This window comes from Myotis nattereri, assembly GCF_964212035.1.
Source record: "Myotis nattereri genome assembly, chromosome: 7".
NCBI lineage: Eukaryota > Metazoa > Chordata > Mammalia > Chiroptera > Vespertilionidae > Myotis > Myotis nattereri.
Window position 1 is genome coordinate 47,330,320 of NC_138082.1, and position 17,926 is coordinate 47,348,245.

At 37.7% G+C, this 17,926-nt stretch overlaps 1 protein-coding gene across 1 annotated transcript in view; it reads right to left on the reverse strand.

The window, feature by feature from the left end:
• UBR3 (ubiquitin protein ligase E3 component n-recognin 3) overlaps positions 1-17,926 on the reverse strand; it is a gene marked incomplete at its 5' end in the record, with an annotated part of 186,279 nt that overhangs the window by 109,073 nt on the left and 59,280 nt on the right. Inside the window, 4 exon segments of the mRNA XM_081095514.1 lie at positions 2,363-2,496; positions 3,075-3,254; positions 14,620-14,848; positions 15,993-16,123. Of these exon segments, the coding sequence (XP_080951640.1) occupies positions 2,363-2,496; positions 3,075-3,254; positions 14,620-14,848; positions 15,993-16,123 (674 nt within the window).

The following is a 17,926-nucleotide window of genomic DNA, read 5'->3' on the forward strand; positions in this document are numbered from 1 at the left end:
TTAACCAAAGAACATAGAATGCATATATGCATAACACATGGACACAGACAATAGTGTGGTGATGGCCTTCGGGGGTGGGTCCTGGGTGGAGGGGGTCAATGGGGAAAACTAGGGACATCTGTAATACTTTCAACAATAAAGATAAAAATTTTTGAAAAAAGGAAGGATCGGGGAGGGAAAAAAATAACTGGAGGCTGGAAGCAGTAAACTACATCAGGAGAGAGGGTCAGAGGAAGCAGTGTAGAAAACAAGCCCTCCCACAGATCTCACATGTTTTAAAGAAACAAAACAGCATGGAAACATGTTTCTACTCAGCCAAATGGAATAGAATAAAGATTATCAAGAGATTGGTGAAACAGCTGCATGATGTGAGGACCCCTCAACATCAAAGAATGAATATGAGGAAAACGGAGATGAATTGAAGAAAAAGAAAGCTCTGGTCCAGGTAAACTTTTTCCAACACTTTCCTCCAAATTCCCAAACTACTATGTGTGGGTCCCACCTCAAAGTCAAAGTGGAGATGACGGAACCCATCTTAATAACAAGTATGGCTACTGATTACTTCAGAATCCTGAAGGAAAACCTTGTGGACCATGTGACATGGGACATTTAAAATAACATATCAAGCTCAATGTCCAGAGAAGGTGTTCAGAAGATCATTTATAAAATTTGGTGACTGTCCTTTTCTTTTATACTGAATTTGGCTTCCTGAATTTATCTATCCATCTGATTCTCTTGAATTTTGTATTTATGTTTAAAAGTGTTTGTGTATGTATGTAAAAAGGAACCAGACATTTTGAGAATTAGTAAAGTAAGAGACATGACTTAAATTTTTTAAAAAGAACACTGCATGCTGAGGAATGGTAATCCAATGAAGGCAAGTAGGTAGGAACGTGAATTAAGAGAAACAAGTTGAGGGCAAATTGTGTAGAATCTTAAATGCCTCTATAGAAAACTCAAACATTATCCTGGAGACAGATGAGAAGTTGAGTAATTTTTAAGCAGAGAAGAGATATCCACAGAACTTAGAAAAGTAACTTAAGTATTGGGATGGATTACAAAAAGAAGAATCAAAGGCAGAAAAACAATTTGAGAAATTGCCTTAACAACCCAGATTTTTTAAATATACAGAAATAAATTAGACAGAGAAAAGAAGTGGGAGGGAGATATTTCTGGAATGGAAAAGAGAATTCATGGCATCTTATACAGGTAACAAGGCCGGTACAGCAATGGGAGAAGGTTTCTATACTAGCTAATCGCATTATTTAAGATACCATTAAGTAACATAAAGAACGCAGTATGAACAGATGATTTTAGAAGTTAGTTAGGGACCTGAGAAAACATGTACCTAATAAGGAGATCTATCTACATGAGTAGCCAAAGCTGTTGGAAATTTGAACCTAGCAGGACAGCAATCAAGTTGTGAGTCATCTGCATTTAGAAAATAGCTGAAGTCATGAGAGAAAATATAAATCTGCTTAAAGAAACATATACACTTAAAGATTATATGGAAGAGAGCCTCATAATAACCCTGTGAAGAAGTTCAGGCTTTGCTGTCCTTCATTTTGCTTTTTTAAAAATAAGGATAAAGACTGAGACTGCAAAGTTCAAGTAGTTTAAAATGAGCAGGCCAAGTCACCTAAGTAGAAGGAGGCAGTGCCCGACCGGAACCCAGAGTTTCAAAATACTTCTACTATAAAATCTTGTACAGCATGCTTATTGGTACAGGTATGCAGGCTGGACTTCCTGGTATCTATATAGCAAAATCTCAGTCAACTTCTTAGTTTAAGGATTGGGGAATGCCATTTTTCTGGATTATCCAAGGACTCTGGAGTCCCATCAAACCAATACTTCAAAATACAAAAGTAAAATATGTGTTTGTATAGAAAGACATACATACACACAATTACAAATAAGCATTTTCTTATCCAATTAAAAGAATTTATGTTGCTGCTATGTTACCTTTGGATTTTGTTTATAAACAACTGGAATTTGTATAAAATGTATGCTGATTTTGTGCTTGGAATCTTAAAAGTGTCAACTTTATTGATAACTATCCTCATCCCTTGAAAGACAAGACAAATCAGGCAACTAACTGGTAATGGATAAAATGAAACAATAAAGATGAGTGCAGAGATTTATATTCACAACAAGGGAAGGCTGGAAAGATGTGATAATATAAATGAAGTCCAGCCTGTCTAAGAAAAATACTTACTGTCTCAAGTCAGCTTTCATAGCGGTGAGTTCAGAACTAAACATTGCAACCTTATTATACATATGTATACAAATAAATGTTTTCACATCTTTTTCCTTAATTAATTATTGTAAAGGTATTTATAGAAATTAACAAAAATAAACATACCCTCACTTTACAATGTGATAAAAGCCCCCACATTGGCTGTGCACATGCCTCAAGTTCAGCAGCAAAGGCAGCATAGTAGGTCTGAGACTCAAATTCCACATGCTCATTTAGTTCTCGCTTGTTTAAGTTCATACCTTACAAAAATTAAAACAGATATAAGCCTTATTAATGAAAATAAGATTTCCTATTAAAAATCAAATAAAATACTTCCTAGTACCAAACATATTCTAATATACACACAAATAGCAATATGTATAGAAATAAGTAAATTATTAAAAATATAACAATCTAGTCCTTTTGGAATTCTTTACAAACTAGATTTTCTTATAAATACTTTGCAAACTGTCTCTTATATAACATAATTGAATGTATTAAATTAAAAAGTTAAAATTATTTTAATTGATGCTAGTTGAAATTTTTATGAAAGCATTATGAATCTTCTTAGAGAATAGAAACTTCCAGAATAATGGTTTAAAATACTAAAAAAATTACATTCTTATTCTCCTGTTTCCATTTTAATATTTTGACATTTTTATAATTCTGATGTATCTTCATGAATACTTTATTAAAGTATTTACAAATATCAATTAATTAAAATGAGACACTTCACATGTAACCAAATAATGTGCTATTATCTTTTAATTAGTAGTTGATAGCTCCGCATTAGGCATTTGGTAAACTAAAGAAATTAACAAAAAAATAAAATTCATACCTTGAAAGAAAGATACAAAGTTCATCCATGTAACTAACAGACCATGGTCCTCCAAAAATTTCTTAGCCACACTTTGATGAGAAAGAATATTAATAAAATCACTGACAAGAGGCCAATAAGTGTTATTCTTCAGTAAAGCTTCTCCACAGTTCACTACCACATGTAAACTATTTTCTTCATCTAAAACAAACACACACAGCCCAAAAATAAGTTTAAAAAAAACTTTACAAGGTTACAGATTATATACTTTAGATTCAGAGACACCTAAATTCAAACCAAGTTTGCCATTTAATATCTATATGGCTTTAAACATGTTAGACTCTGAATAAATTTCCACATCTGTAAAATGGAAAAAGACATTATCTTAAGGGAATTAAATGAAATGTTAACATAATACTTAGCACATTATAATAATGTTTACTATTATGCCCAACATATTATATGATACTGAGTTAACTATGTTTATAAAACCACTAGAAGCCCGTTGCACGAAGATTCGCGCGATAGGCCTTCCTTCCCCTGGCTTCTGGCACCGGTTTTCCTCCAGCACCCGGGACCCAGGCCTTTGGTCCGGCCGGAGCGGAGAAGCCAAGCCTCGAGGCTAGGCTTCTCCACTGCGGCCTCAGCGAGGCTTGGCTTCTCTGCTGTGGCCCGCAGTGAGGCTTGGCTTCTCCGCTGTGGCCCGCAGTGAGGCTTGGCTTCTCCGCTGTGGCCCACAGTGAGGCTTGCCTTCTCCGCTGTGGCCCGCAGTGAGGCTTGCCTTCTCCGCTGTGGCCCGCAGTGAGGCTTGCCTTCTCCGCTGTGGCCTGCAGTGAGGCTTGGCTTCTCTGCTGCAGCCAAGCCTCTTTAGTTTTCAGTCTTCAGTCTTCACTCCGGCTGGAGCCTACAGTCTTCGCTCCACGCCTGTGAATGCAAATTAACCGCCATCTTTGTTGGGTTAATTTGCATACTAATCTGATTGGCTAGTGGGCATAGCAGAGTGACACCAATCTGCATGTTTCTCTTTTATTAGTGTAGATATTATTTTCTTGATTCCAATGACATAATGCAATATTTCAGTCCAAATCAATAAATATTTTTATTCCCAGATTAATCTCATTCCATCTTAGCTATCAAATCTGTGATTTAAACTATATATTTAATTACTTTCTACTCAAAGAATATGTAAATACAATTTCTTAGCAAAAACAGTATTTCAAAATTGAAAGAACACAAAACACACATAAATTTAAGCCTTAAAAAAGTCCTCAAAAACATTTTTTTACAGTTTCAGTTTTTAAATCTTTTTTTTGTTGATTTGAGAGAGAAAAAAGGAGGAAAGGAGGGAGGAAGACAGAGACATCGATTTGTTGTTCCACTTATTTATGCATTCATTGGTTGCTTCTTGTATGTGCCCAGACCAGAGATTGAACCCACAACCTTCGTATATCGGAATGATGCTATAACCAACTGATCTATTAGGCCAGGGCAAAATCCTCAAAATGTAAATACATTGCTAGAGAGGGGGTATGCTTATATAAAATCTTTTTTTTTTTTTTTTACAAAATCTTTACTAATAGAAGTTATCACAAATGCATTAGCTCTCTTAACCAATTCCAATTAAACTGATTCACTGGACAAACAAGCCCCCCAATCCCACCGTAAAATACCCTAACAGCCATAATTTACAGAATGGTTGGTATAAAAGCCTAGTATAAGAGCCTAATATGTATATGCTTATCCAGAGTCAGTTTTCATTTCTGTTCATATAAATTGTTGTTTTTATTATAATTAGAAAATTTAAATTAAAAGTATATGAACTGATGAAATATGAAAGCTTAGAGAGAAACATTACAAAAACTGGATCATAAGCTTTTAAGAGACAATAAAGATGCCTGAGAAAATGCTAAAAAATCTTGGAGGGAAAAAATCATAAAAGCCTAGAAAGATTTTTAGACATAGTGAAGCCACTAAGATCTAATGTTCCTATTCTACTTTAAGGAAACTGAAACTGAAAATCACAGATGATGCATTAAAGATGTGATATATATAAGAAAGACGAAGAACTTAGTCAAGGAAACCACACCCTAAAAATGCTTTGCCCAAAATTAAGACTGGAGAATGAGCATGCATTTCTGTGTTTTAGGTTAAATGCATTGTTTAAGATAATGTATATTTTGTAGTTAATCCTCACCTGAGGATATTTTTCCATTGATTTTTTTTGCTTTGTTTGAGAGAGTAGAAGGGAGAGGGAAAGACAGAGAGAGAGAAACACCGATGGGAGAAGACACATCAATTGGTTGCCTCCCGGACCGAGATTGAGGATCAAGCCTGCAACCAAGACACATGCCCCTGACCAGAATCGAACCCAGGACCCTTCAGTCCAAGGGCCGACACCCTATCCACTGAGCCAAACTGGCCAAAGCAGTATGTATCATTTTTAATGATTCTTCACTTTAACCACTTACTGTCAAACTCATAAGTGAGGAGGGCTTCTACTGAACCTCTTAATTTCCATACATTAAATTTGGGTTTCAGTCTATGAAATTATTTTTCCAACTCTTGATGTTTAATATGAATACTTGCTTTCTTTTGGCAAGATTGATATCTGTTTTAATTTTTGCAAGGTATGAACTTAAACAAGTAAGAACTAAATGAGCATGTGGAATTTGAGTCTCAACTATGATGCCTTTGCTGCTGAACTTGAGGCAAGTAAGGGGACTCTTATTACACTGAAATTTAACTATATGTAAGAACAGGACCCACAAAGTTAAGTATACTCTCTTTTAGTGCTTCTCAACAGGATAAGAGAGGGTATAACTGAATGAGGAAGAGGGAGTAAGGGACTTTCTATAAATAACCCACACCTGAGATTCAGAAAAGCCCTCTGACTGACAACTACTGCCACTGTAGTTGTGAGCCATTGATATTGATGGGAGAGTGCTTAGGGATGCTGAGATTTTAAAAATATATATATGTAAACATTGATCGCTGTTCTATTTCATTAAAAACAGAGGATAAGTAAGCAGAATATAATTACCCAAAATCACTATTTTTCTTGACACTATTTTAAATAATAATCTTGTGAAAAACACCTTAGAATCTTTAATGACATAAAATGATTAGTACTTCTATTTTTCCCTGCGTACTTTCATCACTAGAGAGTAATGATTCAATGTTAAATGAGAGTCAATCATCAACAATTATTTATTGAGCACCTACTGAGGACCAGGTAGTCTATTAAGCTCTGAGATTAAAGTGGTAAATAAATTGACTTATATAGTTTCACCCAGCCAGTATGGTTCAGTGGTTAAGCATTGACCTACAAACCAGGAAGTCACAGTTAGATTCTCAGTCAGGGCACGTGCCTGAACTGCGGACTAGATCCCCAATAGTGGGTGTCCAAGAGGCAGCCGATGAATGATTCTCATCATTGATGTTTCTATCTCTTTCTCCCTCTCCCTTCCTCTCTGAAATCAATAAAAATATTTTTTTAATTTTATTAAAAAAAGACTTACATAGTCTCTCTTTTCACTGAGATTAAGATCTAAGAAGACAGTGGGTATGATAGAGACTATAAGAAGAAAAGTACAGGAAGTCATAAGAACAAATAAAACTAGTCTACAATTCAGGAAGACTCTCCTGAGGAAGAGATATTTAAACTGAGATATACAGTATAAAACAGGAATTAGAGATTAGCCAAAGAAATTAGGGATGGAGAAGAAAATGGTGTTCTAAGTAGACAAAGCTGTAAAAAAATAAAAAAGAGGCCCAGCTGGTATGCGTCAGTGGTTGAGCATTGACCTATGAACCAGGAGGGCATGGTTAGATTCCCAGTCCGGGCACATGCCCGGGTTGTAGGCTTGGGCCCCAGTGTGGGGCATGCAGGAGACAACCGATCAATGATTCTCTCTCATCACTGATATTTATATCGCTCTTTCCCACTCCTTTCCTCTCTAAAATCAATAAAAATTATTTTTTTAAGATAAAATCACTGAGACAAAGAATGCAAAGAATAGGTGGCAGAAATGAGGCTAGAGATCCTTATAAATCAGCTTCAGGAGTTTGAAGTTCATGTAAAGAGAATGGCAAGCCACTGGAAGGTGGCAAGGTGGTAAGGAAGGGGACATGATGTGTAGTGTGGAGAGTGACTAAAGAATGGTGGTGATAACTAGTGGTAGAGGACTAGAGATAACTATTGTTTGAACTATGGTGGTGACATGAAGGTGCAGAGACAAAGAGAAGTGGCTATTTTAAGATGTTTAGACTATATCACCAAGGAGCAACAAGAACTCAGAAATGACTCCTAGGTTTTTAGGTTGGGCAGCTGTGTAGATGATTATGCAGTGGTACCAAAACATAAATTTGTGTACTCATACACACACACATATACACATACATACATACATACATGCACATACAAGATAACAGAAATGAAGCAGGCTTGATAGAGAGATACTGAGTTTTTGTTGTGGACATAGTGTGTTTGAGTTGCTTATAGACACTGAAAGAATATAATTCAATAAATTTTGATATGAAGGACAGAAGATCAAACTAGGGTTTCTAGCAACTACAGATATTCCTATTGTTATGCAATGCCTGGTTTTAAGTCCCATTTTACCCAGAATGATTTAAAAGGCAAACTGAAAATTTCAGGAATTTGAAGTTATGAATTATGTTTGGGACAGCACAGTGGTATGGTGTAGAAATGAATACAACAAAATAAAAATGTAATGTAGGGGTCACTAGCAGATGCTCTTCACTTTTTTTAAAATCTTTTTTAATTTTTTATTTATTGATTGGTTTTGGAGAAAGGACAGAAAAGAGAGAGAGAATCATTGATGTGCCCTGTCCAGAAATCAAACCCAAAACTTTGGTGTATAGGGATGACACTCTAATCAACTGAATCACCAGCCAAGGCAAGGCTTTTCCTGTTTTTTAAAAATATATTTTTTTATTGACTTTTAGAGAGAGTGGGAGAGAGAGGGAGAAAGAGAAATATCAAGGTGAAAGGGAGACATTGATTAGCTGCCTCCTGCACACCCTGCCCAGAATCAAACCAGCAACATTTCAGTGCACAGAATAATGGCTCCACACCAGCCAGGGTGAGGCTTTTTCCTTTAGATCTTCAGCTATTGCTGTGGTCACTGAATTCTCATTGTGTCAGCTCCTGTATTTACTATAGTACAGAAAAAACTTTCAATTTATGCAAAGGTTAGATGGAGACTGTTAAAAAAAAATTAAAAATGAAGTATAGAGAAACCAAGACAGCGGCATAGGTAAACACTGGAGATTGCTGCCTCACACAACCACTTCAAAAATACAACTAAAAGACGGAACGGACATCACCCAGAACCACAGGAAGCCTGGCTGAGGGGAAATTCTACAACTAGAAGGAAAGAGAAAAGCATACCAAGACTCAGAGGAGGTGCGGTGCTGAAGTAAAATACAAAGGTGCGGAGGTGCGTGCGGAGCGGCTGGCAGCTGAGGGTGCAGTTGTCTGTTTCAATCGGGAGGGGGTCTCAGGCTCTGAGCTCCAGTTCCGGGCGAGTCTCTGGGGACCCAGACTCAAACGGGAGAAGCGGGACTGTCTGGCATCGATCGGAACTCGAGGGCAGCTTTGTCTCCGAGGTACTTGCAGCGGTTGCTGGGACACTGAGAGGCAAAGCCTGTGGGGACGGGACTGAGAGCAGCCATAACTGCTCACTCCGCCCACCCTGTTGATCCCCTGGGACCCACGCCGCTCAAGCCTTGCACGGAGGCATTTGCTGGTTAGCCTCAGGCAGAGGCTAGATTAGCGCCACCCTAGAGATCCAGGAGAGAAGTTTTCTCACTGCAGACACAGCTGATTCTCACAGCCAATTGGCCTGGAGGCCAAATCCCTCCCAGTGTTACCTACAATAATCAAGGCTTAGCTATAACAAGACTGCGCACAAAGACCACAAGGGGGTGCACCAAGAGTGTCTACCTCAGGTAATTGGGACACTTAGCACAGAAAGCCACTCTATCAACACAGTGAAGCATAAAAAATGCCGAGACAAAGAAACAAGACACAAATGACAGAAATGGAGGAAAGCAGGCTGCTGGATATAGAATTCAAAACCACACTTTTGAGGTCTTTCAAGAGTCTTCTAGAGACTGCCAATAAACTTAATGAGATGTACAAGAAATCTAATGAGACCCTTGATGTTGTGATAAAGGACCAACTAGAAATTAAGCATACACTGACTGAAATAAAGAATATTATACAGACTCCCAACAGCAGACCAGAGGATCGCAAGATTCAAGTCAAAGATTTGAAATACGAAGAAGCAAAAAACACCCAACCGGAAAAGCAAAATGAAAAAAGAATCCAAAAATACGAAGATAGTGTAAGGAGCCTCTGGGACAGTTTCAAGCGTACCAACATCAGAATTATAGGGGTGCCAGAAGATGAGAGAGAGCAAGATATTGAAAACCTATTTGAAGAAATAATGACAGAAAACTTCCCCTACCTGCTGAAAGAAATAGACTTACAAGTCCAGGAAGCGCAGAGAACCCAACACAAGAGGAATCCAAAGAGGACCACACCAAGACACAGCATAATTAAAATGCCAAGAGCAAAAGACAAAGAGAGAATCTTAAAAGCAGCAAGAGAAAGAAACTCAGTTACCTACAAGGGAGTACCCATACGACTGTCAGCTGATTTCTCAACAGAAACTTTGCAGGCCAGAAGGGAGTGGCAAGAAATATTCAAAGTGATGAATACCAAGAACCTACAACCAAGATTACTTTATCCAGCAAAGCCATCATTCAGAATTGAAGGTCAGATAAAGAGCTTCACAGATAAGGAAAAGCTAAAGGAGTTCATCACCACCAAACCAGGATTATATGAAATGATGAAAGGTATCCTTTAAGAAGAGGAAGAAGAAGAAAAAGGTAAAGATACAAATTATGAACAACAAATACACATCTATCAACAAGTGAATCTAAGAATCAAGTGAATAAATAATCTGATGAACAGAATGAACTGGTGATTATAATAGAATCAGGGACATAGAAAGGGAATGGACTGACTATTCTTAGGGGGGAAAGAGGTGTGGGGGATGGGGGAAGAGACTGGACAAAAATCGTGCACCTATGGATGAGGACAGTGGGTGGGAAGTGAGGGCAGAGGGTGGGGAGTGAGGGCAGAGGGTGGGGTGGGAACTGGGAGGAGGGGCGTTATGGGGGGAAAAAAGAGGAACAAATGTAATAATCTGAACAATAAAGATTTAATTTAAATTTTAAAAAAAAGAAAGTATAGAGATCCTGTTGTAACATCTGTGGCTAGCTATATTTAATACATTTAAAGCTCATTCCAATACTACTCATGCAAAAATGAGAGTAACTTATGATGCTTTTATAAAACCAGTAAATATGTACTATGAAATGCTATACTATTTTTAAAAGTAGAAAAAACAGCATAGCAGCTAAAGGTAATTTTAGACCTGGGCTTAGAAATAATGTAATTTACTAGAAAAAATACATTTGTATTTAAAGATCTTAGAAAAGTTACCTATAGCTATTTAGCTTCTAGAACATTCAACTTGTATAAGAATTTCCAGGACAGACCAATTTCCAGCACTAGAAGGGAAGCATGTATAGAAAACAAATAAGACCATGCAATATGATTTCACAAAATATGGGGAAAATGAGAAGAGCAGAGATATCAGGACCAAGTGCCAAGAAACACTAACATCAATATGACAAGTAGAAAAGAGTACTGGGCCACAAAAAGAGCAGAAAATCAATAGTGTGAAACGCTACTGAAAATCAAACAAGATAAGGTCCAAAGAGGGCCACTGATTTCTTCATCATGTCCATGGGTGGGGAACATCTGGCCCATGGAAGTCATTTGGTCTGGCCCTGCCAAGGCATGAGTGGAGAGCTAATTAAATGTTCGACCAAGTATAGCAGGCTAATTTTTAAGTTGATAAAGTTGCTTGGCCCAAAAACAATATTATAAATATCCAAATGGCCCTTGGCAGAAAAAAGATTCCCCACCCCTGATGTAGGCCACAGAAAGGACTACAATGTAATGTATTATATAAACTGGGACTCTTTTGAGACTAAAAGAGATTATATTAATAACTATATCAGAACAACAGTCATAATTTGGGGCTGTTTTGGGAACATAGGACATGTGGCCAAGAAGTAGTCGACAATTTTAGAAAGAACAACAGAATGATGGAAGCAGACACTAGAATCAGGGTGGGCAAACTTTTTGACTCGAGGGCCACAATGGGTTCTTAAACTGGACTGGAGGGCCGAACAAAAGCATGGATGGAGGGTTTGTGTGAACTAATATAAATTCAAAGTAAACATCTACACTAATCTACACTAATAAAAGAGAAAAATGGTAATTGGCGTACGACGATACCCTTTTCATTGGCTAATCAGGGCTATATGCAAATTAACTGCCAACTATGATTGGCAGTTAACTGCCAACAAGATGGCGGTTAATTTGCATATGTAGGCACAATGCAGGGAGGTGAAAGGGAAAGCAGGAAGAAGCCCCCTGCCACTGACAGTGATCGGAAACCCAGGGGGGAGCTAAGAGCTGGGGGGCAGGGCAAAGGCGGCCCTGGGGCCGCCTTTGCCCTGCCCCCCAGCCATGATCGGAGAATCAGGCACCTTTGCCGCCCTGGCCAGTGATAGCAGGAAGTAGGGGTGGAGCCAGCGATGGGAGCTGGACACAGTCGAAGCTGGCAGTCCCGGGAGCTAGGGGTCCCTTGCCTGGTCCTAAAGCAGAGCCCACGATCGTGGGGCCGCTGCAGCTGCGGGTCCCCGCTGCCCGAGCCGGACGCCTCAGCCAGAGGCGTTAGGCCTGGGCAGGAGCAGAGCCTGCAACCGCGGGGAGCTGGAGGTCCCCTGCCCAGGCCTGACACCTCTGCCGGAGGCCTCAGGCCTGGTCAAGGGGCCGATCCGGTGACTGGTGATCGGAGGGTGATGAGGGTCAACTCCTCTGGCCGAGGCATCAGGCCTGGGCGGGGGGCTGAGCCGGGGATTGAGGGGATATGATGGTCCCCTTGCCCAGGCCTGAAGCCTGGGTCAGAGGCGTCAGGCTTGGGCGGGGCGTGGAGCAAGCGATCAGAGGGAGATGGGGGTCCCCTGCCCAGGCATGATTCCTGGGCCAGAGGCATCAGGCCTGGGCTGGGGGGCAGAACCAGTGATGGGGGGAAATGAGGGTCCCCTGCCCAGGCCTGACGCCTCTATCAGAGGCGTCAGGCCTGGGCAAGGGGCCGATCCTGCGATTGGAGGGTGATGGGGGTCAACGCCTGAGGGCTCCCAGTATGTGAGAGGGGGCAGGCTGGGCTGAGGGACACACACACACACACACACACACACACACACACCCAGTGCACGAATTTCGTGCACCGGGCCCCTAGTCATTACATAAAAGGGTACGGTCTTTTTTTTCAATAGTTTTATTCATTTCAAACGGGCAGGAGCGGGCCGTAGTTTGCCCACGGCTGCATTAGATTGAGGTAAGTTATTGAGTGATTAGAGATAACAAAACAAATTCAAAAACTCTCTCTGGAAAGTTATCTATGGGGAAAAAATGGGAGGCAGACGCATATGCAAATATTCTTCTTCCCATATATTCTTCTTTGTAGACCAAATAAAACCATATAATATAAGCACAGCAGAATCATTTAGTGAACAAGACTTCAGATTTTTTTTCAAAAGAGCAGATACTTCTAAATTTAAAAAGTTTTCTTGTCTATAAATTAAAAATACTATTTTTTAAAAGGCCTTTTCAACAATAAAAGAAAGAGCAATATGTATAGTTAGTAGTTAAATCTCTAAGAAATAAAAGGTCGTCTTACATGAAGATAGAAAAACTATAACACAAAGTGGATTTTAAATTTTCCTTTAAAGAAGTGAAGAGGTATATTTCTTAATGCAGGAGTCCTCAAACTTCTTAAAAAGGGGGCCAGTTCACTGTCCCTCAGACCGTTGGAGGGCCGGACTATAGTTTAAAAAAAAAACTATGAACGAATTCCTATGCACACTGCACATATCTTATTTTGAAGTAAAAAAACAAAGCGGGAACAAATACAATATTTGTATTTGCATGTGGCCCGCGGGCCGTAGTTTGAGGACCCCTGGCTTAATGTATAAAATATATTATTCTCCCACTATACCTACAATGGGAAAATGGTCCCACAGTGGGCAAAAGTATGAGTTTTGAAAAACACCCAGCTGTACATCTTTACAGCTGTAAAACTATAAACTGTTGATTTAACTCCCTAAGCCATAATTGCCTCATCTATAAAATGGAGAAAGCAATATCTATAATACATATAAAGTACTGAGAAAAGAGCATAGCATACAATGACTGCTCAAAAGATAGTAGCTATCATAATTATTAGCTAGCTATTATTGCACATATAGCATGTGCCCTGCACTGAGCATATATCAATTTTCAGGCCATGGTATCACATCTGAAAACAGACAATAGGAGATGATATGCAGAAGAAGGCAACATTGGAACAAAGCAAGTCTCAACTACAGAAAATGGGAAGGTCCTAAGATTTAATCTGAAGTACTGGTTGTTGTTATTTTAAAGGTTAACTCCAAGTGCCAACAAGAGAAGACACAGTCTTATCAATGTTGGCCTGGCTGTGTCATGGTGAAGAACAAAAATTCTGAATCAGAGTATATGAATTCTGAATCTTGGCTCTGTCATTTACTAGCTGTATACTCTATGGCAAATGAACTAACTTCACTACGCCTCAATTTACTCATTTTTAAAGTGGGGATAGTAACAATGTCAATCTCAGAGAGTTGTTCAGAAGTTTAATTAAAACAACATACAAACAGCATTCACACAGTTCCTAATACATAGCAAACATTCACATAATATACATTATTATAGGGAGGTAAAGTCAAGATGAAAGACTTCAGAGAAATGAGAATGTGATAAGGTCCTAGAAATATACGGCAATTTGAGGAGTATCAACCATACAGTGGGCACAAAATAAGAAAATCAAAGATTCATTATGGCAGCACAGAAAAGTCAAAATTTATTCAACTTTTACATTATAAAAAGTATAGGTATAGTAAAATGTCTGATAGTAAAAAATTTATAATAAGAAAAGGAACATATCTAATTAGGAAATGTTTAAATTATAGTAAAGCCATATGATATTAATACCTGCAACCATTAAAACACATATTCTTGACATGTACACTATGGTAACATATTTTTAAGTATGTATGTATATATACATATAAATATATTATCATCATACAAAATGACAGAAAATATCCCAAAATGTTAACAAGTTATTTGTGAATAACAAAACTACAGGTGATTTTAGGAGGCCAATGCCTTACCCATTAGGTGACTGGGGCTTCTAAACTACAAGTGATTTTAAAGTTTTGTTTTAAATGTTACTGAAAATTTTCCAAAAATTTCTTTTACAAATATGTACTATTTTATAATATTTTGAAAGTTATTTTTAAACACACAAGGAGGTTTTAAGAGTAGGTATACACAGTATACTAATAAAACTAGTGAAAATAATTCTGAGTTTACCTTGTAGCTCACTTTTAATAAGGCAACTTTCCATCATGTATAATAGCACAGTGACCATAATATCCAGCAGCTGACATTCTTCTGTTACCTGTCTTGCTAGTTCCTCATTGCTGAACAACTGAACACTAATATGAACAATTCTGTTAGACATCGTGTCTGATTCATGACTTTTCTTCAGTGTTTTCATAATGAAGGCATAATGCTGAACAAAAGTTTTTGTAAAAGCAACCTGTAAATGTTTTAAATAGAAAAAACCCCACATTAGTTTAACTTTGACTTTTATTACACATTTTCCAATATATTACATTAACCATATTAAACTATTAATTAGTTTGTGATGATGCCCAAGGTAACTGAAAAAATAATTTCAATGATGACAGTAGTCTTAAGTCATATTTCCCCATTTTTTGAAACATCAGCAAAATATTTTGATGGTTAAAAAATATTTAATAGGCATTTTAAATTATTAAAATTTTAAAGCAACTACAAATACCATAATTTAAAATACAAATTCTCACTATGCTCATAAATAAATCGATTTATTGTCAAAATATTTCTCTTTGTTCTGTGCTACCTACTTTAAAAACAAAATCTAAAGTCTCAGCTAAAAACTATCACAGGTTTCATATAACTTAACAAGTGAGTCAATGTGATTACTCCAAAAGAAATATCTTCTCCTATTTGTTCAGAAAGACCACTAATCTAACTAAATATTCTTTCTGTGTAACATGTACATTTATTTCCTCTGTTATTTTCCTAAGCAGTTATAACGTCACCAAACAATGGCATTATTAAAGTGAGGCCATAAAAAGAACTATAGCATGATTCACTTTCTTTTTCATACACTAGGCTATGTCACCTTGCCATAACTATACAGTGGTAACAGGTGAGTCCAGACACTCTGGGACTAGAGACTTCATCTACCTACATGAGTACATTAGTCAATAACTGTTCTGTATTTAACTTTATGGCAGGCAGCTACTAATTCCATGTTTTCCCATACCTAACCCCACAATCTAAATTCAATTGCCCCCATTACACATACTCATAGCATCTGTACCTCTCCTTCGAAGAATTTGTAACAACATATTTATTTGAGCAATTGTTTTTATGTTTGTCACCCAGCATTCCTTTGGACCAAGTTCCATGCAGAAGGGAAACCCTTAGGAATTCTGTTTAACAGTGGTGCTTTGCCACAGATCTTTGATACTATACTTCTTCTGCAGACCCTATGTTCTTTCACAGTGTTATATCAGTCCTCAGAGCTACAACACAATAAGCCATAGCTGAGATATATATTTTTAAAATTTAGTAGAGAAAGGGCAAAGAATAGGGAGCAAAGTTCAGAAAGGAAGGGGGGGAAATGTATATACCTTATACTCTTGATCTGGAAGCATATTGAGTAAGAAAGTTACCATCTTCTGAGGGAATTCATATTTTATAGTCCAAAACAACAGTTCTTCTAGGAAACTTTTATGTTTCAAAACATCCATTATGGATTGATCTGTGTTAAAAAAAAATTTTATCGTCTAATGATTTAAGTTTCTCATTTCATTTAAACCTTACTATAATTAATAACCCATCAACCCCAAACACCTAAATGTATCTAAACATTAAGGATACCTTTTCAATAATTCAATGACAATATTTACAATATCAAGCTAGATTTCTATCATCTCCACAGTTTATAAATAATAAGATACTAACCCCTATGTTTTAAGATAAAGCAGTTACTTAAAAAATAATTACTTATCCTTAAACATAAACCATTTACCTAAAATTTCTACTAAGATTAATCTTACAAGAACAATATTCACGATACCTAATTTAAAACAGTAATAATTATCAATGGTACAAAATAGAGAGCCCAGCTATAAAACCATATGCATATGAACAGATACTTTTCAACAAAGAAGACAGAAACATACAATGGAGTAAAGATACTCTCTTCAATAAATGGTGCTGGAAAAATTGGAAAACCAAATGCAAATGAATGAAACGGGATTACAGTTTGTCCCCATGTACAAAAATTAGTTCAAAATGGACCAAAGACCTAAATATAAGATCTGAAAAATAAGTTACATAGAAGAAAACATAGGTATAAAACTTAATGGACCTTAGTAGTAGAGAACACTTTATGAACTTAACTCCAAAGGCAAGGAAAGTAAAGGCAAAAATAAATGAAAGGGACGACTAGTATATCAAACTAAAAAGCTTCTGCACAGCAAAAGAAACTGACAAAACAAAGAGGCAGCAAACCAGATGGGAGATACTTGCAAACAGTAGTTCCGACAAAGGTTTAATTTCCAATATATATAAAAAAAAATCATAAAATTCAACACCAAGCAAACAAACAACCCAATCAAAAAGTGGACAGAGGGCCCGGACAATGTGGCTCATTGGTAGAGCATCAACCTATGAACCAGGAGGTCACGGTTTGATTCTCGTTCAGGTAACATGCCCAGGTTGCAGGCTCAATCCCCAGTGTGGGGCATGTAGGAGGCAGCCAATCAATGATTCTCTCTCATCATTGATGTTTCTCTCTCCTTCTCCCTTCCCCTTCCCCATCTTCCTCCCTGAAATCAATATATATATGTGTGTGTGTGTGTGTGTGTGTTTGTTGTTTTTGTTTTGTTTTCTCTTAAGTGAACAGAGGACCTGAAAATACACCTCTCCCAAGAAGGCATACAAACAGCCAACAGATATATGAAAAGATGTTCATGAACAACAAATACACATCTATCAACAAGTGAATCTAAAAATCAAGTGAATAAATAATCTGATGAACAGAATGAACTGGTGATTATAACAGAATCAGGGACATAGAAAGGGAATGGACTGACTATTCTTGGGGGGGAAAGGGGTGTGGGGGATGCGGGAAGAGACTGAACAAAAATCGTGCACCTATGGATGAGGACAATGGGTGGGGAGTGAGGGCGGAGGGTGGGTGGGAACTGGGAGGAGAGGAGTTATGCAGGGGGAAAAGAGGAACAAATGTAATAATCTGAACAATAAAGATTTAATTTAAAAAAAAAAAGATGTTCAACCTCACTGCCAATTAGGGAAATGCAAATCAAAACTACAATGAGATACCACCTCACACCTGTTAGAGTGGCCATTATCACCAAGACAAACAATAACAAGTGTTGGAGAGGTTGTGGAAAAAGGGAATCTTCATTCACTGCTGGTGGGAATGGTACAACCACTATAGAAAGCAGTCTGGCGATTCCTCAAAAAATTAAGAATAGAGCTACCATATGATCCAGCAATCCCTCTTCTGGGTATATACCCGAAAAACTCAAAATCA